Below are 26,190 nucleotides of genomic sequence, written 5' to 3' on the forward strand. Positions count from 1 at the left end.
AAGGAGAAATCAAAAGAATTAAAGACAAGCAAAAGTTCAGAGAATTCAGCACCATCAAACCAGCTGTTCAACATATGCTAAAGGATCTTCTCTGGACAGGAAACACAGCAAAGGTTTATAAATGGGAACCCAAACAACAAAGTAAATGGCAATGGGACCATGCTTATCAATAATTACCTTAAAGGTAAATGGGCTGAATGCCCCAACCAAAAGACAAAGACTGGCTGAATGGATACAAAAACAAGACCCCTATATATGCTGTCTACAAGAGACTCACCTTAAACCTAGGGACACATACAGACTGAAAGTGAAGGGCTGGAAAATGATATTTCACGCAAATGGAGACCAAAAGAAAGCAGGAGTAGCAATACTCATATCAGATAATATAGACTTTGAAGTAAAGGCCGTGAAAAGACAAAAAGAAGGACACTACATAATGATCAAAGGATCAATCCAAGAAGATATAACAATAATAAATATATGCACCCAACATAGGAGCACTGCAATATGTAAGGCAAATGTTAACAAGTATAAAAGGGGAAATTAACAGTAACACAATAATAGTGGGACACTTTAATACCCCACTCACACTTATGGACAGATGAACTAAACTGAAAATTAGCAAGGAAACACAAACTTTAAATGATACAATAGACCAGTTAGACCTAATCGATATCTATAGGATATTTCACCCCAAAACAATGAATTCACCTTTATCTCAAGTGCCCACGGAACCTTCTCCAGGATAGATCACATCCTGGGCCATAAATCTAGCCTTGGTAAATTAAAAAAAACTGAAGTCATTTAAAGCATCTTTTCTGATCACAATGTGGTAAGATTAGATGTCAACTACGGGAAAAAAACTACTAAAAAGACAAACATATGGAGGCTAAACAACACACTTTTGAATAACCAACAAATCACAGAAGAAATCAAAATATGCATAGAAATGAATGAAAATGAAAACACAACATCTCAAAACCTATGGGATTCAGTAAAAGCAGTGCTAAGGGGAAGGTTCATATCAATACAAGCCTACCTCAAGAAATAGGAGAGAAATCAAATAAATAACCTAACTCTACTAGACCTAAAGCAACTAGAAAAAGAAGAAGCACCCCAGGGTTAGTAGGAGGAAAGAAATTATAAAAATTAGGGCAGAAATAAATGCAAAAGAAACAAAGGAGACCATAGCCAAAATCAACAAAGCTAAAAGCTGGTTCTTTGAGAAGATAAATAAAATAGACAAACCATTAGCCAGACTCATCAACAACAAAAAAAAAAGAGGAAGAATCAAAACAAAATTAGAAATGAAAATGGAGAATCACAACAGACAACAAAGAAACCCAAAAGATCATAAGAGACTACTATCAGCAACTATATGTCAATAAAATGGACAACCTGGAAGAAATGGACAAATTCTTAGAAAAGTGTAACCTTCCAAAACGGAACTAGGAAGAAATAGCAAATCTTAACAGACCCATCACAAGCACAGAAATCGAAACTGTAATCAGAAATCTTCCAAAAAACAAAAGCCCAGGACCAGATGGCTTCACAGCTGAATTCTACCAAAAATTTAGAGAAGAGCTAACACCTATCCTACTCAAATGCTTCCAGAAAATTGCAGAGGAAGGTAAACTTCCAAACTCATTCTGTGAGGCCACCATCAGCCTAATACCAAAACAGACAAAGATGCCACAAAAAAAGAAAACTACAGGCCAATATCACTGATGAACATAGGTGCAAAAATCCTTAACAAAATTCAAGCAAACAGAATCCAACAACATATTAAAAAGATCATACATCATGACCAAGTGGGCTTTATCCCAGGGATGCAAAGATTCTTCAATATTTGCAAATCAATCAATGTGAAACACCACATTAACAAATTGAAAGATAAAAACCACATGATTATCTCAATAGATGAAGAGAAAGCCTTTGACAAAATTCATTATCGATTTATGATAAAAAAAAAAAAAAACCCTGTGCTCGCTTCGGCAGCACATATACTAAAATTGGAACAATACAGAGAAGATTAGCATGGCCCCTGCACAAGGATGACACGTAAATTCGTGAAGCATTCCATATTTTTAGCGATCTTGAGAAAGAAGAATGGAACTGGAGGAATCAACCTACCTGACTTCAGGCTCTACTACAAAGCCACAGTTATCAAGACAGTATGGTACTGGCACAAAGACAGAAATAGATCAATGGAACAAAATAGAAAGCCCAGAGATAAATCCACACACATATGGACACCTTATCTTTGACAAAGGAGGCAAGAATATACAATGGAGAAAAGACAATCTCTTCAACAAGTGTTGCTGGGAAATCTGGTCAACCACTTGTAAAAGAATGAAACTAGAACACTTTCTAACACCATACACAAAAATAAACTCAAAATGGATTAAAGATCTCAACGTAAGACCAGAAACTATAAAACTCCTAGAGGAGAACATAGGCAAAACACTCTCTGACATACATCACAGCAGGATCCTCTATGACCCACCTCCCAGAATATTGGAAATAAAAACAAAAATAAACAAATGGGACCTAATTAACCTTAAAAGCTTCTGCACATCAAAGGAAACTATTAGCAAGGTGAAAAGACAGCCTTCAGAATGGGAGAAAATAATAGCAAATGAAGCAACTGACAAACAGCTAATCTCAAAAATATACAAGCAACTCCTACAGCTCAACTCCAGAAAAATAAATGACCCAATCAAAAAATGGGCCAAAGAACTAAATAGACATTTCTCCAAAGAACACATACAGATGGCTAACAAACACATGAAAAGATGCTCAACATCACTCATTATCAGAGAAATGCAAATCAAAACCACTATGAGGTACCATTTCACACCAGTCAGAATGGCTGCGATCCAAAAGTCTACAAGCAATAAATGCTGGAGAGGGTGTGGAGAAAAGAGAACCCTCTTACACTGTTGGTGGGAATGCAAACTAGTACAGCCACTATGGAGAACAGTGTGGAGATTCCTTAAAAAACTGGAAATAGAACTGCCTTATGATCCAGCAATCCCACTGCTGGGCATACACACTGAGGAAACCAGAAGGGAAAGAGACACGTGTACCCCAATGTTCATCGCAGCACTGTTTATAACAGCCAGGACATGGAAGCAACCTAGATGCCCATCAGCAGATGAATGGATAAGAAAGCTGTGGTACATATACACAATGGAGTATTACTCAGCCATTAAAAAGAATACATTTGAATCAGTTCTAATGAGGTGGATGAAACTGGAGCCTATTATACAGAGTGAAGTAAGCCAGAAAGAAAAACACCAATACAGTATACTAATGCATATATATGGAATTTAGAAAGATGGTAACAATAACCCTGTGTACGAGATGGCAAAAGGGACACAGATGTATAGAACAGTCTTATGGACTCTGTGGGAGAGGGAGAGGGTGGGAAGATTTGGGAGAATGGCATTGAAACATGTAAAATATCATGTATGAAACGAGTTGCCAGTCCAGGTTCAATGCATGATACTGGATGCTTGGGGCTAGTGCACTGGGACGACCCAGAGGGATGGTATGGGGAGGGAGGAGGGAGGAGGGTTCAGGATGGGGAACACATGTATACCTGTGGTGGATTCATTTTGATATTTTGCAAAACTATTACAATTTTGTAAAGTTTAAAAAAAAAAACAAAACCCTCCAGAAAGCAGGAATAGAAGGAACATATCTCAACATAATAAAAGCCATATATGATAAATCCACAGCAAACATTATCCTCAATGGTGAAAAATTGAAAGCATTTCCCCTAAAGTCAGGAACAAGACAAGGGTGCCCACTCTCACCACTACTATTCAACATAGTTTTGGAAGTTTTGGCCACAGCAATCAGAGCAGAAAAAGAATCCAGATTGGAAAAGAAGAAGTAAAACTCTCACTGTCTGCAGATGACATGATCCTCTACATAGAAAACCCTAAAGACTCCACCAGAAAATTACTAGAGCTAATTACTGAATATAGTAAAGTTGCAGGATATAAAATTAACACAAAGAAATCCCTTGCATTCCTATACACTAACAATGAGAGAACAGAAAGAGAAATTAAGGAAACAATTCCATTCACCATTGCAATGAAAAGAATAAAATACTTAGGAATATATCTACCTAAAGAAACAAAAGATCTAAATATAGAAAACTATAAAACACTGATGAAAGAAATCAAAGATGACACAAATAGATGGAGAAATATACCATGTTCATGGATTGGAAGAATCAATATAGTGAAAATGAGTATACTACCCAAAGCAATCTACAGATTCAATGCAATCAAGCTACCAATGGTATTTTTCAGAGAACTAGAACGAATAATTTCACAATTTGTATGGAAATGCAAAAAACCTTGAATAGCCAAAGCAATCTTGAGAAAGAATGGAACAGGAGGAATCAACCTGCCTGACTTCAGGCTCTACTACAAAGCCACAGTCATCAAGACAGTATGGTACTGGCACAAAGACAGAAATATTGATCAATGGAACAAAGTGAAAGCCCAGAGATAAATCCACGCACCTATGGACACCTTATCTTTGACAAAGGAGGCAAGAATATACAATGGAGAAAAGACAATCCCTTTAACAAGTGGTGCTGGGAAAACTGGTCAACCACTTGTAAAAGAATGAAACTAGAACACTTTCTAACACCATACACAAAAATAAACTCAAAATGGATTAAAGATCTAAATGTAAGACCAGAAACTATAAAACTCCTAGAGAAAAACACAGGCAAAACACTCTGACGTAAATCATAGCAAGATCCTCTATGACCCACCTCCCAGAGTAATGGAAATAAAAGCAAAAACAAACAAATGGGACCTAAAAGCTTTTGCACAACAAAGGAAACTATAAGCAAGGTGAAAAGACAGCCTTCAGAATGGGAGAAAATAATAGCAAATGAAGAAAGTGACAAAGAATTAATCTGAAAAATATACTAACAACTCCTGCAGCTCAATTCCAGAAAATTAAGTGACCCAATCAAAAAAAGGGCCAAAGAACTCAACAGACATTTCTCCAAAGAGGACATACAGATGGCTAATAAACACATGAAAAGATGCTCAAATTCACTAATTATCAGAGAAATGCAAATCAAAACCACAATGAGGTACCATCTCACACTGGTCAGAATGGCTGCTATCAAAAAGTCTACAAACAGTGCTGGAGAGAGTGCAGAGAAAAAGGAACCCTCTTACATTGTTGGTGGAAATGCAAACTAGTACAGCCACTATGGAGAACAGTGTGGAGATTCCTTAAAAAACTGGAAATAGAACTGCCATACAACCCAGCAACCCCATTGCTGGGCACACACACCAAGGAAACCAGAATTGAAAGAGACACGTGTACCCCAGTGTTCATTGTAGCACCGTTTAAAATAGCCAGGACATGGAAGCAACCTAGATGTCCATCAGCAGAGGAATGGATAAGAAAGCTGTGGTACATATACACAATGGGATATTACTCAGCTATTAAAGAGAATGCATTTGAATCAGTTCTAATAAGATGGATGAAACTGGAGCCTATTATACAGAGCAAAGTAAGTCAGAAAGAAAAATACCAATACAGTATATTAATGTATATATATAGAATTTAGATGATGGTAACAGTGACCCTATATGCGAGGCAGCAAAAGAGACACAGATGTAAAGAACAGACTTTTGGACTCTGTGAGAAGGTGAGGGTGGGATAATCTGAGAGAATAGTATTGAAACATTATATTATCATATGTGAAATAGATCGCCAGTCTAGGTTCAGTGCATGAGACAGAGTGCAGTGAGCTGGTGCACTGGGATGACCCTGAGGGATGGGATGGGGAGGGAGTTGGGAGGAAGAGTCAGGATGGGGAACATATGTACACCCATGGCTGATTCATGTGAATGTATGGCAAAAACCACAATACTATAATTAGCCTCCAATTAAATTAAAAAAGAAAAAGTTCAGGAATCATGAACTTAGTCTTCAACTAAATTGGTCTTCAACACAGATTCTAAATTGTTGACGGGTGAAGAAGCCAGGGAGGAAGTCAAATAGAACAGTACAACACAGATGCTAACATCACTGCTTTCCTTAGAAGGTCATGGCCCCAGCTCTGAGACCCCCTAGTAGCCAAGGTTCCCTGAATCAAGAGCCCAGGCCTGAGGCTTCTCTAGGTATTAAGGGCCTCAAAGCAGCAGAAACCAGGTTGGTTGAGGACAGCCAGCCAAGACTGAGACTTCATGTACAAAAATGTGAAAAGTCACAGATTCTATGGTATCTCCTCTTACAATTCCTTCTCTGGTGGTTCTCATCTCTCTGTCCTCCCCAATCTGACATTTGCTGTCAGTTTTGTGCCACTTCCACAATTCCCTTCTTTTTATTTTTTTTGTTTGTGTCAAGTCTTAGTTGCAGCACATGGGATCTTCCATCTTCGTTGTGGCATACAAACTCTTAGTTGTGGCATGTGGGACCTGGTTCTCTGACAGGGATTGAACCCGGGCCCTCTGCATTGGGAGCACAGGGACTTACCCAGTGGACCACTAGGGAAGTCCCCACAATCCCTTCATTTATTGAAGCTGAACTGAATTTAATGGAAGGGGGAAAGGTGATCCTTGGCTTCTATGAAGCCACTTGTGTTCCTCTGGATCTGAATGTTGAACTGTATGAACAGAAGGCAGGAGGGACTCTGGTTGTCTGGATCAGCAATCTCTCTTCTCAGTCTTTCCCCTATAGACCTGTCTTTCCAAGGCATGAACTGACTGAAGGCATTTCCTTCCGCCAGAACCAACCTGTTCTATTTCCCTTCCTTTCTCCTTAATGCACTTACCTTTCTCACCATAAAGAAATCAGTCTGAGAGGAAGAAAACTAGATTGAGGGGAAAGCAAGCTAAGAAACCTTTAGAGAGAGAAAATGTATTTTTTATTATTATACAAATAGCTATGCATACTGGGGCACTGGCAAACTGCCAAAGGATTTTCCCAAATAACTTTTGCATAGCTGTATTACAGGTATTACACATCAGTATAACACATTCAGGAGAACAAAATTAGAATTCAGAAAACAGAGCCTCTCAGAGGCCCACCAGATCCTGATTCCTTGAATACTCTATTACAGTGGCTTTGACCAACTAGCTTTTTTTCCCCAGCTTTTTCAGCTGGTTGCTGAAGGCTGAATCTGATGCTGAGCTGATTGTTAAGATACTAGCTGTCCTGAGGATGAAGATGAGGCCTGTAGATGAAGGATGGCAGCCTTGCTTCTAGGAAAATAGTAGCTGAATAGGGCGGTCAAGGAATATTTTTCATCACTTTAAAATCGACTCTACTAAAACTACTAGTTCTTTAGTAATTACTGAAATAATCACTCCAGAGGCGTACGCCTTAATTTCCTTTTACCATGTAATAAATCTTTTCAATATTGTTAGTACTTATTACTGTAGAATTATGATGATATACTAAAACTCTTCTGATACTGTCTGAATTGTGCAAATGTATAAAACTTCTCTGCTAAGTTTTTATAGTGATTTAAATAAATCCCCACCAAGTGAATTAATTTCAGTAATTATCTAAGTAAAAGGAGGAAGTTTCTGTATAATTATAGCACTTGGTAAATTCAGCTTCTTCTAATAATTCTGGACTCAGTATTGTGGTTCAAACAATGCTAACTTACAGCAAGCAGATCACTGGAAGAAAATACTAGTCTAGCAAAACTAGATTATGTCCTCATGGTCAAAATGAATTTCATACTGCTTAAGAATACACTGAATTGGTTCAGAAATAAAATACGTCACTTGTTTGCTTATTTTAGTGAACAGAGTGAAGTTCTTAGAACTAGGCCTTGATCTATGGGCCTGAAGGATCTCCAGAAAAGTGATGTGAAACAGATTCAACATGAGAGCAAATGGCAATTGTTCAATTAATTCCCCTCTTCATGTATCTTTTGGCTGTTGGCATGTACAAATGCTGGGGAGTGTTTATCTCCTTGGATATATACACAGTAAGAAAATGCTTCTTAGTTTTTTCTTATTGAAGTGGGGGTAGAGTGAAAAACATGGCAGAAGAGGACCTGGCCTTGGATTAAAAAATGACACCAGAAAAATGCAAGACACTGTCCCCTTCTGAGCTGAAAGTGTACACCATTAGGATAATAAAAGGATACATGTAAGTTGGGATGCCTCTTGAGGCCAAGTGTTTCCGAATAAGTCGCTCAGTACCATACCAGTTAAAACCTTTCGTGGCATGTCCAATGCGTGGAAGATGGACACTTGCTGTTAAAAAAAAAAGTTCATGATGTCTTCATTCATCAAATTGAGTAATGTGTATAAGATATACATAGATGATAATGTATTCTGAGTCACTTTGTTGTTTCCAATGAACAAAATGTATATAATCTTGGTGAGTGCCACTCAAAGCATATGATTATTATATGAGGAGTGACTGCAACATGGGAAAACTAATTCTATAGAACATGAGGACCTACATACAGGCTATGGTAATAAGTAGGTACAATGGGAATAGAATATGATTGATGATTGAGATGTAATTTAAAAAGCAAAGATTCTTTAACAAGTCCATCAGTTTGACAAACTCTAAGACATGCTGGGTTTGGAAACAAAATTAAACTCAGGTCTTTTGGCAGAGAATTGTCTGCTAATGCAGACTGTGACTCTCCGAGAGGGGACAGGATAAAAAGCGTTTCTCAACAGCATGTGACCAGTTTACCTCATCTCTGGTCCTCTGCTTCCTCATCTGTAAAATCATGATACAAATACCCAGAGAATGCAGGTGGTCCAGAGACAAAGGTACAGAAGTGATCAAGAAAGGAAAAGGACTTTGAGAATACAAGATGAGGAGAGTGTTACTTGTGTGGCCTTTCATACTGGGGCTTCCCTTCACCACATATACTGAATGGGATCTTGGCATTTCTCACCTCCCTTTAAAAATCACATCCTACGCTTGGAAACAGAAATTCATCTGTTCCTGAGCAAGTGGAAGGACTTACCTTTCCTTTTCTTTGCTGCTAAAAATATCTTCTTTAGGGCCTCTTCTAGGGCTGCCATCTTAATGCCAGACAGGACATTGGCACGATCTCGGTGCTGGGCCACAATCAAGGCCAACTAGGAGGAATAATCCATTTACTGAGTGGGAGCAGGGGCAGTTTCCCGAGGAGGTGATGGGAGTCAAAGTTTAGCTCCAATAAATTGATGTGGTTTTTTCACTTACCAAATCTTGTCCTTCGTTTCTTGACTCTTTATCATCAATAGGAAATAAAAGGACACCTCCCAAACTCAAATCTGAGGTAAAACAAGACGAAGCAACAGAAAGAACATAAAGTTCACTACAGAATGAGACCCCTGAGGAAGGGCTACTCTGTATTGTCCCTATGCTGTGCCTTTTCCAAAGCTACTCAGGTATAGGTAACAGTGGTGCCCTGTCTTGTTCCTGATATTAGAGGAAAAGTTTTCAGTTATGTGGAATATAATGCATGCTGTGGGCTTGTTGTATATAGCTTTTGGCTCAGTGGTAAAAGAATCTGCCTGCAATGCAGAAGATGCACAGGAGACTGGGGTTTGATCCCTGGGTCAGGAAGATCCCCTAGAGAAGGAAATGGCAACCCACTCCAGTATTCTTGCCTGGAGAATCTCATGGAAGAGGAGCCTGGTGGGCCCCAGGACATGACTTAGCAACTGAACAACGAAACAAAAAACATACTGAGGTATGTTCCTTCCATTACCAATCTGCAGAGGGTATGTCATCACGAAATTGTACTGTCAGATGCTGTCTCTACATCTATTGAGAGGATCATTTTTATCTTTCATTCTATTAATGTGATATATAACATTTATTGATTTGTGTATGTTGAACTATCCCTACATCCCTGGGATAATTCCTACTTGGTCATGTGTGTAATCCTTTTAATAAGTAACTGAATTAGGTCTGCTAATATTTTGTTGAGAATTTTTGCATTGAAGTTATCAAAGATATTGGTCTATAGTTTTGTTTTCTTGTAGTGTCATCTGGCTTTGATACCAGGGTGAAACTGGCCTCATAGAATGAGTTTGGAAAAGTTCCCACCTCTTCAATTTTTTGGAAGAGTTTGAGAAGGACTGGCGTTAATTCTTCTTGAAATGTTTGGTAGAATCTGCCAGTGAAACCATCTGGTCCTAAAGTTTCCTGTGTTGGGAAGTTTTTAATTACTGAGTCAATCTCTTTGCTCATCACTGGTCTGTTCAGATTCTCTAGTTCTTACTGGCTCAGTCTTGACAGTTTGCAGATTCTATAAACTTATCCACTTCTTCCAGGTTATCTAGTTTGTTGGTGTACAATTATCCATAATAATCTCTTATGATTCTATGTATTTCTGTAGGGTCAGTTATAATTTCTTTTCTGGTTTTATTTGGGTCTTCTCTTTTTTATTCTCACTAAAGATTTATCAATTTTGTCTATCTTTTTGAAAACCTCTTAGTTCCATTAATCTTTTCTATTGTTTTTTCTGTCTCTACTTCATTTATTTCTCCTCTGAACTTGATTTCCTTCCTTCTGCTGGCTTTGGGCTTAATTTGTTCCTCTTTTCTATCTTCTTGAGGGCTATGATCTTTCTAATTTCTTAATACTGGCATTTATTGCTGTAAGCCTCCCTCTTAGAACTGTTTTTGCAGGGCCCCATAGGTTTTGGGATGTTGTGTTTCCATATTTTTTTTTGAGATATTCTTTGCTTTCCCTTTCGGTTTATTCTTTGACCCACTGTTCAGGAGTACACTATTTGGTTTCCACATCTTACAGATTTTCCAGTTTTCCTCATTTTATTTCTAGTTTCACACCATTGTGAGCAGAAAAGATAACTTAGTATGATTTCAATTACCTTATTTTGCTAAGACCTGTTTTTTGCCCTATCGTATGATCTATTCTTGAAAATGTTCCATGTGTATTTAGAAGAATTTATATTCTGCTGTTGTTGGATAGAATGTCCTATAGATACTTGTTAGGTCCCTTTGGTCTGCTGTTTGGTTCAAGCCATCATTTCCTTGTTCGTTTTCTGTCTGGATGATTTATGTATTGCTGACAGTGGGGTACTGAAGTCCCCTATTATTATTGTATTGTCTACTTCTCCCCTCATATGTAGTAATATTTGCTTAATATATTTAGGTGCACCAATGTTGGGTGCACATATATTTACAGTTGTTACAACTTCTTGATGAATTGATCCCTTTATCATTATATAGTAACCTTCTTTGTCTTATTACCATTTTTGGCTTCGAGTCTATTTTGTGTAATACAAATATAACTACTTCTGCTTTCTTTTGGTTTCTACTTGCATGGAATATGTTTTTCCATCCGTTCACTTTGAGATATATAATTGGGTCTTGTTTTTTATCCATCTAGACACTCTGTGCCTTTTGACTGATGAATTCAATCAATTTACATTTAAAGTAATTATATATAAGGACTTACTAATCCCACTGTGTGCATTCCAGTTGTTTTGTAATTCCCGTTTCTTTTTCCCTCTGTTTCTGCTTACCTTTGTAAACTGATTCTTTTCTACAGTGGTATGCTCTGGTTCCCTTTTGTCTTTTGTGGATCTGATCTAGGTTTTTACTTTGTGGTTACTATGGGGCTTTACATGAAACATTTTATAGATAGAACAGTGTATTTTAGGAGGACAGCAACTTATATCCAATTGCCTATAAAAGCTCCACCCTTTCACTCCTCCCTTTTATATTACGCATGTCACAATTTACCTCTTTGTATGTTGTGTATTCATTAGTAATTTATAGTAGCTGTAGTTACTTTTACTGTTTTCCTTTAAGCTTTATATTATAGTTGAGTGGTTCACACACCATCTTAATACCAAGTTGGTTTTCTAAACCTTACTGTACATATTTTACTAGTGTGTTGTATACTTTGACATGTGCTCGTATCAGTGATTAGTGCCTTTTCATTTTGGCTTGAAGAACTCCTTTCAGCATTTCTTGCAAGGCAAGTCTAGTGGTGGTGAACTCCCTCAGCTTTTGTTTGCTGGGAAAGCCTTTATTTCTCCTTCATAGCTGAAAGATAACTTTGCTGTATAAAGTATTCTTGGTTGGCAATTTTGATCTTTCAACACTTCAAATATGTTATTCTACTCTCAGGACCTGTTTCTACTAAGAAATCTGCTGATAATCAAATACGGGTTCCTTTGTACATTATATTCTTTTTTTCCCTAGCTTCCTTTAAGATTTTTTATCATTCAAAGTCTTGAAGAAGGTCTTTTAGCATTGCAATAGCAGGGTGACCTATTAGCTTCATGAACATGTATGTTTTGTCTTTCCCCAGGTTGGGAAAGTTCTCAGCTACTATTTCTTAAACTCGTTTTCCCCTTCTCCTTCTAGAAGCCTAATTATTCTGATTTGTGTTTTTTTGATTCAGTCTCATAGCTTACACAGGCTTACTTCACTCTTTAAATTTGTTATTTCAAAATTCCTATCTCCCACAAATCACTTATTCTTTCTTCCACATGGTTTCCCCTGCTACGCATGCATGCTCAGTCATGTCCGACTCTTTGTGACCCCATGGACTTTAGCCCACCAGGCTCCTCTGTCCATGGGATTTTCCAGGCAAGAATACTAGAATGGATTGCCGTTTCCTACTCCAGAGAATCTTCCCAACCCAGGGACTGAACCCACGTCTCTTGCATCTTCTGCACCAGCAGGTGGATTCTTTACCACTGCACTACCTGAGAAGCCTACCTTGTTCTCTACTGCATTCTTCATCTCATCCACTGACTTCTTCGGCTCTACAATTTGTTTGGGTTTTTAAAATTTCAATCTCTTTGAAAAGAAGTCACTATGTTAACATATTTTATTCCTGATTTTATTGAGTTGCCTTTCCGAGTCTTTTTGTAATTCACTGAGTTTCTTCATAACTGCTATTCTGAATTCTTTGTCAGTTAGATCACAATATTCTGTGCCTTTGAGCATGGCTGCTGGAGAACTGTCATCTTCTTTCTGTGATGCCATATTTCCTGATTTCATATTCCTGGTACTTATGCACTGGTGCTTTTGCATTTGAAGTAGCAGATATCTCCTTAACTCAGTGCTCATTACCTTCAGCAGCAGACAGGGTATTACATTATTTAGTATTGGTATTATCTCAGTTTTTCCTGTATGTTTGTGCTCCACTCTTCTTGCTCTGTCTTGTGGCCAAATTTTTAAGCTTTTGTGTATTCTCTGACTTTTACAATTCATCAGGCTGGCTGGGTACCTTTTTTCCCAGAAGGTGGAGCTATAGCTCAAGTCTGTGGTTTCTTCCTTGCCTGCCAACATGACCTGTTTTGAGTAGGATCCTGGTCTACCAGAGTTCACTTTCATGGATACACCAGGGAGCCGGCAGCAGAGCCGAGGGAAAGTGTGGGTTTAACACTTAGTGTGTTGGGACTACCACACACCTGCAGGGAAATTTTCAGTTACTTGTGCATGAACTTTCTACTGAGCACGTGCCTTTGACACCATTTGAAATTCGTATCTGCCTCTTTCCCAATATCCTTCACATGCCTTTGACACCATTTGAAATTCATATCTGCCTCTTTCCCAATACCCTTCCTCCGCCCAGGATGGGGAGCTACCACCTTAGTACTCCAGATGCTGGCAGAGAGAAACAGGTTTTTCCAGCTGCATTCCACCTTGTGATGGTAGCTGCCAGAAAAATCAGCCCTTTGCAGTGTTTTCCTTGGTGGGCCAGGGTTGGGGTTGGGAAAGTTTCCCTTACCACCTATGCTGCAAACAAACTTATATTTTTCTCTTTTCTCCAATGATGTGCCAGATCTCCCTTCAGGAAGGATGGACTTAGGCAAGTTCCATGTGTGAGTACCTGCAAGGGCAACACTCACCTGTTTTTTGCCCTACTGCAGTGAGAGGGGTCTAGGCAGTTTCACACTCTGCTGGTTCTTGCCTGTAATGGAGATTTACCTCTGTCTTACCAGTTACAGTGGTGGGTGAGACTCCTCTTGGGTCTTCTAAAAGACCCACCAAGGCACTTTTGTTCAGGTGGGGATGTCTAATCCATGGGGTAAAAAAGAGGGATTAAAAAGAGGAATGTCTTTCGGTACCATGTCACCCCCTTCACTCTTGAATTTTTATGCTTTTCTACTTCAATGCTCCTCAAACACTGCCTATGAAGTATTCCTGCAGGCACTGGAGAGTGAATGAAAAACCCAGAAGTATCTGGGCTGGGAGGGGGTGGGTCACTATGAACTTAAAATTCCTTTTAGAAGAGTCTGATGTTTGTTTTAAATTATTCAAATACTGTATTCTACTATACATATTTGTATTTGTATATTTTCCTATCTCATCCAAATCAAATTCTCTAGAGAAATGTTTTAATTCTAGGCCTCGAATATTTCAGTTTGAACCTTTTGTCCTCTCAATCCATCCTGCATACCCCAATCTTTTTAAGTCATTCTAAAATACTGGGCTGGCCAAAAAGTTTGTTCAGGTTTTTCCATATGATGGTATAGAAAAACCTGAACAAACTTTTTGGCTAACCCAGTATTTGCTCTGCTATGTCATTCTTCTACCCAAATCTCCCATGTCTAGACATTGGATAAGGTCCTGCCTTAGAATGCCATCTCCCTGGACAAGTCATTAGTCATGTGCAGTCTTCTATAATGTGGCCCAAACCTCTCTTCTTTAAAACCTAACTTTATTCCTCAGCCTAAACTTTCTACTCCACTCTGTCCGGCCTACACACCATTCCCCTAAAACATTCACTGTAACTACCTGGGTCATTCAATACCCCATACTGGGACTGGTGGGGTTACAGGAGATACCAAGAAGAATGAGATATGGTTATGGACTCTCCTACCCTTTCTCTCCACCTATTTAATCTCAACCCATCCTTCCAGGCCCAAGATAACTTTCACGACTTCCTTCAAGCCCACATTTCATCTACCCTGCTCTACACTATTCCAGTTCTCCCTCAGAAAAGAATGCACACTCCCATCTCTGATTCCTTACTGACCATTTACACCTTACTCTGTGCCACCAGGTTTTACTTTTCACACTTTCTTCAAAATGCTCCAGGGTGATGTGACTGCCCTTGGGGGGCAAATCTAGTGGGCTTTTCCCAGTGCTCATCCTCACTTCAGTGTCTGACACTGCAGACCACTTCTTGACACTTCTCCTCCCTTGTACCCCAAAGCACTACACTGTCAAGGTTCTCTTATTTTTCTGACAATTCCTTCTTCCTTCTCCTAAATGGAGGTGTGTTCTCTGCCCTCCCATTTCTCCATCCTCTCTCCTTCAGGGTTTTAAACAAGGATCCAAATGGAGACTCCTCAGTCTGTATCTGGCTCCAGCCTCCCCTGAATTCTCTCCTTTTCAAACTGCCCAGTCAGTATCTAGATTGGGTTAATCATGGCAACACATATTAAACCCTGTAATGTGTTTCAGTAGAAAGACTATTCACTCTAAGTCCTTGCATCCCTTTCTACGTTAGAGAAGTGAGCAGAAAAACCAATCTCCAAGAAATCTGAAGAGCTCTTCTCTATTGGACAAGATCCTTTAACCTCTCAATTCCACAGGAAATAATCACAATAATCATTTTACTCCTCTTGCCACTTCGTGATTGCCACACATAAAACGAGGTGCCTGGCCCCTTCTCTCTGCCGAGGGAACACCATTCAGCCTTCAAGTTTCCCCAGACAGCTCTGCTTCCGTCTCCGGGGAGTGTTACACCCTAGTCTGTGCTAACTTCATAATACAACCTCCTTCCTCTCAGCACCCAGCTCCTGTTAGCCCTTCAATGGTATGTCTGATTTCTCTCCCACAGGTGTCTGACATTTCCAGGAGAAATTCCCTCAAGAAGATAGAGTGAACTGGGTAAACAATGAAATGAACTTCAAGCCAATACTTCAACATGCATGCAGGGATTGACATTTATCAAAATACTTACACATTCATTATCCTCATTATAGTCCCAGGAGGTAGATGGAAAAAGTATTATTTTCAAATTACAAATGAGAAGGCAGGTACAGGGAGGGGGAAGGGATTGCCTTAAAGTCACGTATCAACTAGCTTTAACTAATGGCAGAATTCAGACTCCAACTAGCTCTTCTGACTCCTCATCTAGTGTTTTTTAACCCACCTAATGTCCTCTCCCTCTTATTCCATCCTTAACCCTTCTCTCTGCTTTGCTCCTTACCTTTCATTTTTCCAGCCAACTCATATCTTTTTCTTGGCTCAGCAGATCTTGTTTCCAGAGCTGTGAATAAACCACCTCTGCCCCAGCGGCCAGAGTCATCTGATAGGAGAAAGAGAAGATTTTCTTCTATAGGAGGCAAAATCCAGTCCACAATTTAAAAAAAATGGTATGCCAAGTATACTTGATTTTTCAAAGGGCAGAAACAACTATCTAACCTCCAAGCATATTACACACTGGACTTGTCAAGTATGTTTAGGTTTTCTGGAATATACCTGGCCATCATAACAGAAAAGCATCAAAAGAATCAGTGTTCTCAAAGAGCAGAAGCTCTGTAGTCCTTCTGTAATTCCTGGAAGATGGCTAAGGAAGGATGTAGAGTAGATGTAAAACCAGAAAGAGTTGAAGCATTGATAATACAACAGCTTACAACTCCCATTTCATAGGTAAGAAAGGGGAAAGGTTAAATGACTTATTCAAGCTGGTACTAATACAGCTGGTTAATACTCTGTATTCAGTCATTCATTCGATCATACTATAAATATTTGTCAGTATTACACGTCAAGAACTCTTTTATGCTCTAGGGTTACACCAGTGGGGGGAGGGGGGAAATCTCTGCTCCCATGAAAGTGTGAAAACAGAAGTGTCCAACTCTTTGCAGTCTCTTGGACTGTAGCCTATCAGAATCCTCTGTCCATGGAATTCTTCAGGCAAGAATACTAGAATAGGTGGCCATTTCCTACTCCAGGGGATCTTCCTGACCCAGGGATTGAACCCAAGTCTCCCGCATTCCAGGCAGATTCTTTACAGTCTGGGCCATCAGGGAAGCCCAGTTCAATGAAACACCACATGATATATTATGTATATATCTGCTTGTTTCATTGTTTGTTCACTCAATGAAACAAACAAGCAAATACATACATAATATGTCACGTGGTGATGTGTCATCAAGTAAAATAAGGTAAGAAAGTAAACAGAGAAAAACAGGGGTGAGTATGGGGTGTGGGAAGTCAGGGGAGACCTCTCTTTGAGATGTAGACATCTGGACAATGCTTGATGTTGCTAAGTGGGGAAGGAGCATTCTAGGAAGAGGAACTTCCCTGGGGGAAAAAAGTGCAAAGGTCATGAGGGAGACTATGTTTGGAGTTTTGTTTTTTCTCAAACCATTTATTTGGCTTATAGATGTAGCCTCTGTGTACTCTCTTAAAAAGTTTGTGCAGGGAACAAAGCAGATATTATCCCATTACACATATAAGAGAATTGAGGCCTGAAGAAGTTGGATTTGACTCTTACCTTTCTTCTTTACCTGGTTGAGCACCCTAGTCTCCTGGTTCTAAAGTTCACACTCTTTTTGACCACACAAGGCTGCCCTAAGCCCATTAATCTCCCCTAAGACAGGGCTCTGCCTTGTCTTCCCCAGTTCTTGGCACCTTAAGGATTGAGGCCCCACCATGTCTACCTACCTACGCAGTGCACAATGACAGCATCCTCCGCCCCAGCCTGGGGGTGGGTGACGTCACCGCTTACATATCTGATGGAGGTTGAGTCTGGGTCCTCATATTCCAGTTGGGCAGAGCTCTCATCTTCGCCGTCCTCTGGTTCGCTCTCCTCAGAAGGCAGGCAGAAGGACTGGTAATTGTTGGACTCCCACCAGGCCATCCTTCGAGAAACCAGAGGGGAGAGGAATTAACTGGGCCTATCACTAGTTCCCTCAAAGCACATCCTGGGCTGTGATTCATAAACGGTGAGTGGCAAGTGGAGATGCAATTAGAAACTCACCCTGTCCTTCTGCCTGTTTGTAAATAAACAAGAAGCCTTACTGATTAGCCTAACTGCCTCCTGACTACACTTCAAAAATGAGCAGCCACCAGATGTCACTGTTTTTAAGAACATGTGACTAAACGGGACTGTTCAAGTAAACTACTCTTGTCAGATAGCTGCAATCAAGTCCTAAAATGTTCTCGCTTCAGCTGAATGCATCTTCTCTGCCTGAGGCACTCGGGACTGTTCTCTTAAGTAGATGGACTGCTAAGGTGAAAGTTTAATCTTTATAAAAGTATTCTATTACCAGTGGGAACTACCAGCATTACAGACACTTTCTGCAGTTGTAAAGTGATGTTTGACTGTGGGCTCACTATGCAGTAGTGATCCCTTTACCAACGGCGACCTTCAGCTTTGTTAATAACACCATCAAATAACACACACGTACTTTTTCTTATGTTCTGCTTCTTCCTTCTTCTTCCTCTTCTCCTCTAACAGTCTCTTTCTCTTGGCTGCTGCTTCTTGTCTTCTCTTCCTTCTGTCCTCCAGTTCTTCTGGGCTCAGAATCCGCTTCCTTTTGGTGGACCCCTCCACAAGGCCTGGGATGGGAACCTATAGGAAGAACAAGCTCTATAACCAGGGGAACTGGGGTCTACCTGTTCCTTCATGAGTCTCATTCATCACACTGAGCAATGAGCTCAATATTTCACAGTATTTCACCATGGGTGGTTGAGAAGTGCTGGCAAGATACTTCAGTTTACACATCTGGTAGGCATGGTAACCAGGATACTATGCTCTAAACTCAACCAAAGCACTGGCACGTCAGTATAGCAATATGTCATTTTGATTAATTTCATTAGGAATAAGGTACTTGAGAAAATAACTTGTTTTTTAATTGAAAGGATGCTGTTTTAGGTTTAACTCATTTTAATGGAAATATTCCTTAATGTATTTTATCTTTCAGTCTTAAACACAATATTCCAACATCATGATCACCTTAACAATAACTAGCATTTAATGTATACAGACTAACTGCCAAATGCTATGGACATTACAGACATCGTTTATGATTGCTATCCATCCTTAATGACATAGGTCATGACTGTCAGCAGCAGGGTATGGTATTTTGATGTAAGACAGTGATCCCTTCAAGAGTGGCTTACTATCACCCACAATAAATGGTAAAATATAACTTCCTTGTTATTATTTTTATGCCATCTTCTTATACTTTTTTTCAACAAATAGATACATTCTTATTTCTTAACAAATCATTCTCAGCATCACTTTCTGTTCATTTTTATTGAAACTTTGGAAGAATTTATCCTCACATAAATTAACAGTTCTTACACTGCCTTTATTTCGGAGTAACCGGCCCTCTTGACTAGTCTTCTCCAAAAGGGTTTTCTGAAGATTCACCAGTTGCTCAAATGATTCTCTGTCTTCTTTACTAGGCTCCTTAGAATAATCTTTACCTTCAAATAAGTACATGTGGTTTTCTAAAAACATAAAACACAGAGAGAAATGTTAGATACTAAAGAAAACTGGATTGATTCTAGTCAAAGCAATAAGGAGGGTGAACAAGAAAATGGCCTGTATTCTAAATGGGCCAAGAATAGCTTGTGATGAAGGTACTGGAATTCCCATCCCACTAATGCTGACGGGTTTGGGATCCACCTGGGGATTTCATATATTTACTTTTTAAAGGAGTGAGCATGGCTAAAGCCCTTTTGGTCTATCTTCAGGTGGCCCATAAGTCTCAGTTTGATGCCTGCCAAGTCCTGGATCACTCATCACTCATTCATCCCACACTATTCCCCAGCACAAATCTCAGTGACATTAAGATCTCCTAAATAAAGGTAACCAACAGCATATTTTTTTTTAATTACAAACAGACTTTTAACACTCAGCTCTTCCCCCTTTTCTGTAATATTACAAGGATCAAGTAGAAAATCTATGAGGAAATAATCACAAAAATAATCCCTTAGATTTACAACTTTCTTTGTAGAGCTCATGAAGCATCTTCATGAGCTTCACCACAGTCTTGGTATAATTAACCCCACTTAAGAAAAAGAGAAAATTGAGGGCTTCCCTGGGGGCTCCCAGATGGTAAAGAATCCACCTGCCAAGGCAGGAGACACAGCTTTGATCCTTAGTCCAGAATTAGAGAGTAGCCCTCACTTGCCACAACTGGAGAAAAGCCTGTTCAGCAATGAAGACCCAGCACAACCAAAAATAAATAAAATTATAAAACTCCTGAGTTATTAAGCGCCTCCCCAGTTCAAATTGCTAATAAGTGAAGAAAGCAGGATTTTCTGAGTCTGCTGCCAATGTGCTCTTTTCAGTATACAACTGTGTCTATAGAAGGATGGAAAGATAACAGGCCAGCAAACAGTAACTACAGTAATAACACAAATGGTGATAGTCTGAACTTGAATAGCAGTTTATGCTGTCAGAGCACCTTCACATTTATAATCACATCTGACTTTTGCAACTGTGTAAAAGGGTAAGGTACACACTACTAGCACCACTTTACAGATGAGGACACAGAGACTCAAAGAGGTTGGGTAATTTGCCAAGACCATGAATCACATGATAGAAAGAAGTCATAACAAGCCAAGTCTAGTAACTAAGAGAGGTAAGACAACGATTCTAAATTGAAGCATATTTAATAGCACGTTACCAAAGAATGTATTTTCACAGCATTATAAAATCAGCTATGAATATAAGTATGTTTTTCTCTAGAGAGTACGAAAGCAAAACATTTTCATTCTCAAGAGATCAACTGCTTCACACTTGTACCCAAATCCAACCAGCTGTAATTCTAATTGGCATTTGCTAATTAAGTCAGCAGGGGGCTTTCAATGAGGTGCTCTATCAACAAGTGAGGAAAAAAGAGCCAAGAAGAGGCAAATATGATCACATATGTAGCTGCATGTGATTCTCAACTTACAAACATGCTTTAAAAAAAGATCCTGCCATTCAAGATAAAAGCTATCCTGCTTTTTTTTCCTACAGCCCCCTTTCATAGGGGATGCTGCAGTTATGAGTCTTTCATATTCATTTCTCTTTTAACCATGCTCTGTCTTCACTCTGCAGCCAAGAGAAGGTTGGCGACCATAGGTATGGACACTCATCCTGCCAATGGAACCACCTACCACAGACTGGACCTGTACCCACTGATCAAAGACAGAACTCCAAATTTTAATACAACTGGGAAATCCTTGCGGCAGCTGGACTGCCTGAAAAAATATATATAATTTTTTTTGGCAGTTGGACTGACTGAAAAATATAATTATCTTTCTGGAAAACAGTGAAATTTTACTTTGTTCTACTAAACATTAGCAAAATAAGCTAAAATTAATCTAGATGAGTGCAGAAATGAGTGCAGGCTTCAGTACTTAATGTAATCAAAATGCAACTTAAAAATAGGACCACATACATCTATTTCTCTTCCCACCTAAAACCTACATGGTAGTAAAGGGATTTTAAAAAGATATATGAGACGATAGTGGACAAAAAGTTCAACAACTTTTTAGAAAATTGTAAGTGGCTCAAGGGATAACAGAGCTAAAAGAACAGTGGAAGCAAGACACAGGTGCCTGGTCAAGGGATGACTGTGAGAGCAGAGACCCTTTGAATCCTCCAAAAGCTCAGAACTTCCATGGACAAGGAATCGCAGGGAGGGATAACTGAGAGAAAGTCTGCACACCAAGTAACAGGAGCTAAAAAAAAGTATCGCACATTAATGCATATATGCTTCTAGGAAGCACAGTGGTAAACAATCCGCCTCCCAAGGCAGGAGACACAAAAGGCGTAGGTTTGATCCCTGGTCAGGAAGATCCCCCGGAGAAGGAAACAACAATCCACTCCACTATTCTTGCCTGGAAAATTCCATGGACAGAGGAGCCTGGCGGGCTATAATCCATGGGGTTGTGACTGAGCACACACAACACATGTATGTGGAATCTAGAAAAAGGCATAGATAATCTTTATTTGCAAAGCAGAAACAGAGACAGAAAAACATATGGATACCAAGGAGTAAGGGGGTGGTGGTGGGATGGATTGGGATTGACATATATACATCACTACATATAAAATATTTAGATAACTAATGAAAACTGACTGTATAACACAGGGAACTCAGTGCTCTGTGGTGACCCAAATCGGAGGGAAATCTAAAAAAGAAGGGATATATGTATATATATGGCTGATTCACTTCATCCTACAGCAGAAACTAACACAACATTGTAAAGCAACTATACTCCAATTAAAAAAAAAAAAAGAAGTAACAGGAGCACCCTGAACACCTTCATTCATGTTGTCTCCTCAATCTGAGCAAACAGGTTACTCCAGACCCTATTCACCTCTTCCAGAAAGATATTAAAGGATTAGTCTTCGGAAAAATGGAGTTGCCCAGAGAAAAGACTCCAAATACAGACATCTGGGAGGGCCCCTTCAGTGAGAAGGCCAGCTCACCAATCAGTGATGCTGGAGTAAGCCCAAGGAATCCACATACCTGCTCAGGCCAGACCTGCCCATCAGCTCTGCATTTCACCTGCAAACATGAACAGATAGCCACGGCACACCAGATATTTCAGAGAAACTACCAACAAGGACAAGACAAATACACAACACAGGGCGTAGAGGAATACTTTTTTAAAAAGCTATAATAAAAGTGTTCAGAGAGGATATTCTATCCCTGCAAACAGAATAGGACACAATTAAAACAAGCAGAGAATCAGAAAGGGTTCTTGAAGAATAAAAATGGGATGCTAATATTCAAAAATGTAAAAGCTAAACAATGAGAAAAGTTAAAGAGCAGTGTCTTAGAGAATAATGCCAGCTGTCCACATTCTCATCTTCCAAACATCCTATAAAAACCATAGGGAATAACAAGGACAACAAAGCCACCCTGAACCCATACCTTCTAAAAAGCTAGGAGTCAGAGAGTACTACAAACCTCAATTTGCAGGAAGGTAGAGAGATGAACATCCCAAATGAGCTGAATTAGCTCCCAAGCCCACAGTGGAGTCAGGCAGAGACTGCATGGAAAAGAGGCAGCAGAGTTCTAACAACATCATACACAGATCAAATTTGTCCCCCATGAGGAGGACACATTCCAAGTGGGAAAATAATGAGGAAAGGTCTGCAACTGGGAAAATCAGAGAAGCAACTGCTAAGGAACTGACAGAAAGAGACTAGAAAGTACTTGAAGGTAGCAATTTGGGAAGGCATTGCTTCTGGAGGTCGTGTCTTGACAGTTTGGTGGCAAAGGGAAAGAATGAAGCAGGTGATGGAAACTCAGGGTCCTGCGGAAACGAAAAAGAATCACAAAACGAGAAGTCATGCCGGCCTACTCTCCACTCAAAAAAGGAAGCAGCATCGGGTAAAGAAACTGCCCTTCTCTGCATGAATGGAATAAAGTACTCTCGAATCAAGAAGCCTAGGAAGACTAGCAGACCTCTCACCCCATTCCACACTGAATTTGTGTTGCCACTGGTACAGACAAATAAATTCATTACAAAATAACCCTAAGACATCAAGGAACATCCTTACAAAGCTACCATGTGGGGGGAAAAAAAAAAACATTTCAAATCAGAAATCCAAATACCTCAGAAATAGAAATGGGGACCCATCTCCTGCTCTAGCTTGGGGTGGCCATGACATTAGCTCTGTTCTCACCCCCCACTTACTTCCTTCCTCTGGCTCTCTGCTTCCTTCTTCTGCTGTAGGCAGGGCATCAGAGACCCAGTGGCCATCTTCTGTTTCTCCCAGGATAGACTTCAGGTCTATTTCATGCATGGTGCTCCCCTCCGAGGACAGCAGTTTATCCAAACCAAATTTGAGTATCTCGCTCAACTTGAATGAAGACAACAAAAAAGTCCAGTTGGCCCTCATGAAAACAAACATTGGGCACCAGTGATTTGCAAAGTGGCTTAGACACCAGGCGCATCCCTGTCCTGATGCTCAGCCTTTCTTCCCTCCCTGTGACAGATGACACCAACAAGGCTGTTCTGTAATTGGATGATGGATGAGCAGAGAGGTGATAAATGACAGTCAGAGCCTAACTTTGACAATTCTCAATAAACAGAAAATTTGACCCTCCAATCTTTGTTCTGAAGAATAAGAGTCACTTCCAGCATTATCTTAGCACTTCTCACAGAGTTTCACAGGCATCCCCAGCAGTCACGTGAGACATCACAGACCCTGTTAGCTACTCTCCTACCCCTCCTACTGCCAAACTTCTTGGAATGAGAAGGCTACACAGCATCTTTCTTAAGTGACTTTCCTTTGGCAGTTTTGTTCCTACCACAGTGCTCAGTGGAAACCATCTTCACTAAAGACCAGCAACATCTCCTGACCACTGGACGGGAGAGCCGTTTCTCAATTCTAATGCTGCTTGCTGGACATGCCTACCCTGGACACTGCACTACCCTGCTTCTCTTACCTGCTCTCTAACGAACCCTCAGCCTCTCCCTAGGCTTGTAGGAACCACCTAAAAAAGTTAGGATCATCTTTCCTAGCTGTAGTTTTCTCCTTTCAATTGTGTACTTCCCTAAGTGCTAACTCTGAGGCTCTGAACCAAGCTGCATTCACACTTTGGCTCATTTGCATCTTGTCTTTTGGGGTTAGCTATCTCTAGCTGGTTTATTTTGTGAATAACTTGGAAATCTTACAATACTCTGTAACAACTGGAAAAAAATTAGATAGCTCACTGGAAGAATTGAACAAACCTAGATATACTTATCTTTAACCTTGATATATACAAAAAAGCAACTGAATTTGGCAACTGGCTTCCCAGTAGTTCAGTTGGTAACGAAAACATAGCGCTAAGTTGTATCCAACTCTTGCCATCCCATGAACTGTAGCCTGCCAGGCTCCTCTGGGATTCTCCAGGCAAGAATACTAGAGTGGGTTGCCATTTCCTTCTCCAGGGGATCTTCCCAACCCAGGAATTGAACCCAGGTCTCCCGCATTGCTTACTCCTTGGAAGGAGAGTTATGTCCAACCTAGATAGCATATTGAAAAGCAGAGACATTACTTTGCCAACAAAGGTCCGTCTACTCAAGGCTATGGTTTTTCCTGTGGTCATGTATGGATGTGAGAGTTGGACTGTGAAGAAGGCTGAGCGCCGAAGAATTGATGGTTTTGAACTGTGGTGTTGGCGAAGACTCTTGAGAGTCCCTTGGGCTGCAAGAAGATCCAACCAGTCCATTCTGAAGGAGATCAGCCCTGGGATTTCTTTGGAAGGAATGATACTAAAGCTGAAACTCCAGTACTTTGGCCACCTCATGCGAAGATTTGACTCATTGGAAAAGACTCTGATGCTGGGAGGGATTGGGGGCAGGAGGAGAAGGGGACGACAGAGGATGAGATGGCTGGATGGCATCACTGACTCGATGGACGTGAGTCTGAGTGAACTCTGGGAGTTGGTGATGGACAGGGAGGCCTGACGTGCTGCAATTCATGGGGTCGCAAAGAGTCAGACACGACTAAGCGACTGAACTGAACTGAACTCCTGCATTGCTGGCAGATGCTTTACCGACTGAGCTACGTGGGAAGTTCGATGCCTGGGTTGGGAAGATCCCCTGGAGAAGGGATAGGCTACCCACTCCAGTATTCTGGTCTGGAGAATTCCATGGACTATATAGTCCATGGGGTTGCAAAGAGTTGGACATGGCTGAGCAATTTTCACTTCAACAACTGGCACCAAAAATAAAAGCCACTATTTATGAAAAAGACTGGTCCACACCGGGATACTCCCTTTAGTCTACGTCTCACTTGTGACGTGTCTCAGTTATCAAGGGACCACATGTATTTTTAGAGAAAAAATGTGCATGCACACTAAGTTGCTTCAGTCGTGTCTGACCCTTTCATGATGATACTATGGACTATAGCCCGTCAGGCTCCTCTGTACATGGGATTCTCCAGGCAAGAATACTGGAGTGGGTTGCCATGCCCTCCTCCAGGGGATCTTCCAAACTGGGATCAAACCCACATCTCTTATGTCTCCTGCATTGGCAGGCGGGTTCTTTACCACTAGCACCACCTGGGAAGCTCAAGAGAAGAAATATACTACAGTAATTAAAGGCAAGGACATGTGCTTGGAGGTTAGAGAATCCTTGGATTGGAGTCTTAATGAATTAACATTCTTGGGCAAATTATTTGAAATGGGAATAAGGAGAGTACCTACCTCATTCTTCTGTTATTCATATCACAGAAATAATTGGGAAGAACCCCTTCATATGATACTTAGCACAC

The 26,190-nt window shown here is 40.2% G+C and overlaps 1 protein-coding gene and 1 non-coding gene across 6 annotated transcripts in view; one reads left to right on the top strand and one right to left on the bottom strand.

Annotated features, from left to right (window-relative positions):
- The first annotated feature begins 1,982 nt into the window (after positions 1–1,982).
- On the top strand, positions 1,983–2,089 carry LOC139182438 (U6 spliceosomal RNA). Its single transcript, XR_011566094.1, has one exon. It is a non-coding gene; the product is annotated as a U6 spliceosomal RNA (small nuclear RNA).
- Positions 2,090–6,893: 4,804 nt separating this feature from the next.
- The window catches only part of CHD1L (chromodomain helicase DNA binding protein 1 like), a 64,541-nt gene continuing 45,244 nt past the window's right edge, over positions 6,894–26,190 (bottom strand). For 4 of the 5 annotated variants that reach the window (XM_019956680.2, XM_019956681.2, XM_019956685.2 and 1 more), the window contains 9 exons: positions 23,622–23,787; positions 19,276–19,424; positions 18,377–18,540; positions 17,631–17,827; positions 16,171–16,269; positions 9,217–9,287; positions 8,996–9,110; positions 8,153–8,261; positions 6,894–7,268 (listed from right to left, as the gene is read on the bottom strand). In XM_019956680.2, coding sequence (XP_019812239.2) covers positions 7,190–7,268; positions 8,153–8,261; positions 8,996–9,110; positions 9,217–9,287; positions 16,171–16,269; positions 17,631–17,827; positions 18,377–18,540; positions 19,276–19,424; positions 23,622–23,787 — 1,149 coding nt within the window. In that variant the 3' untranslated portion in view covers positions 6,894–7,189. Of the gene's footprint in view, positions 7,269–8,152; positions 8,262–8,995; positions 9,111–9,216; positions 9,288–13,076; positions 14,026–16,170; positions 16,270–17,630; positions 17,828–18,376; positions 18,541–19,275; positions 19,425–23,621; positions 23,788–26,190 lie in introns of those variants that run through there. The other variant, XM_019956684.2, reaches the window with a different exon arrangement.

The sequence above is a fragment of the Bos indicus genome, chromosome 3 (assembly GCF_029378745.1).
Source record: "Bos indicus isolate NIAB-ARS_2022 breed Sahiwal x Tharparkar chromosome 3, NIAB-ARS_B.indTharparkar_mat_pri_1.0, whole genome shotgun sequence".
Taxonomy (NCBI): domain Eukaryota; kingdom Metazoa; phylum Chordata; class Mammalia; order Artiodactyla; family Bovidae; genus Bos; species Bos indicus.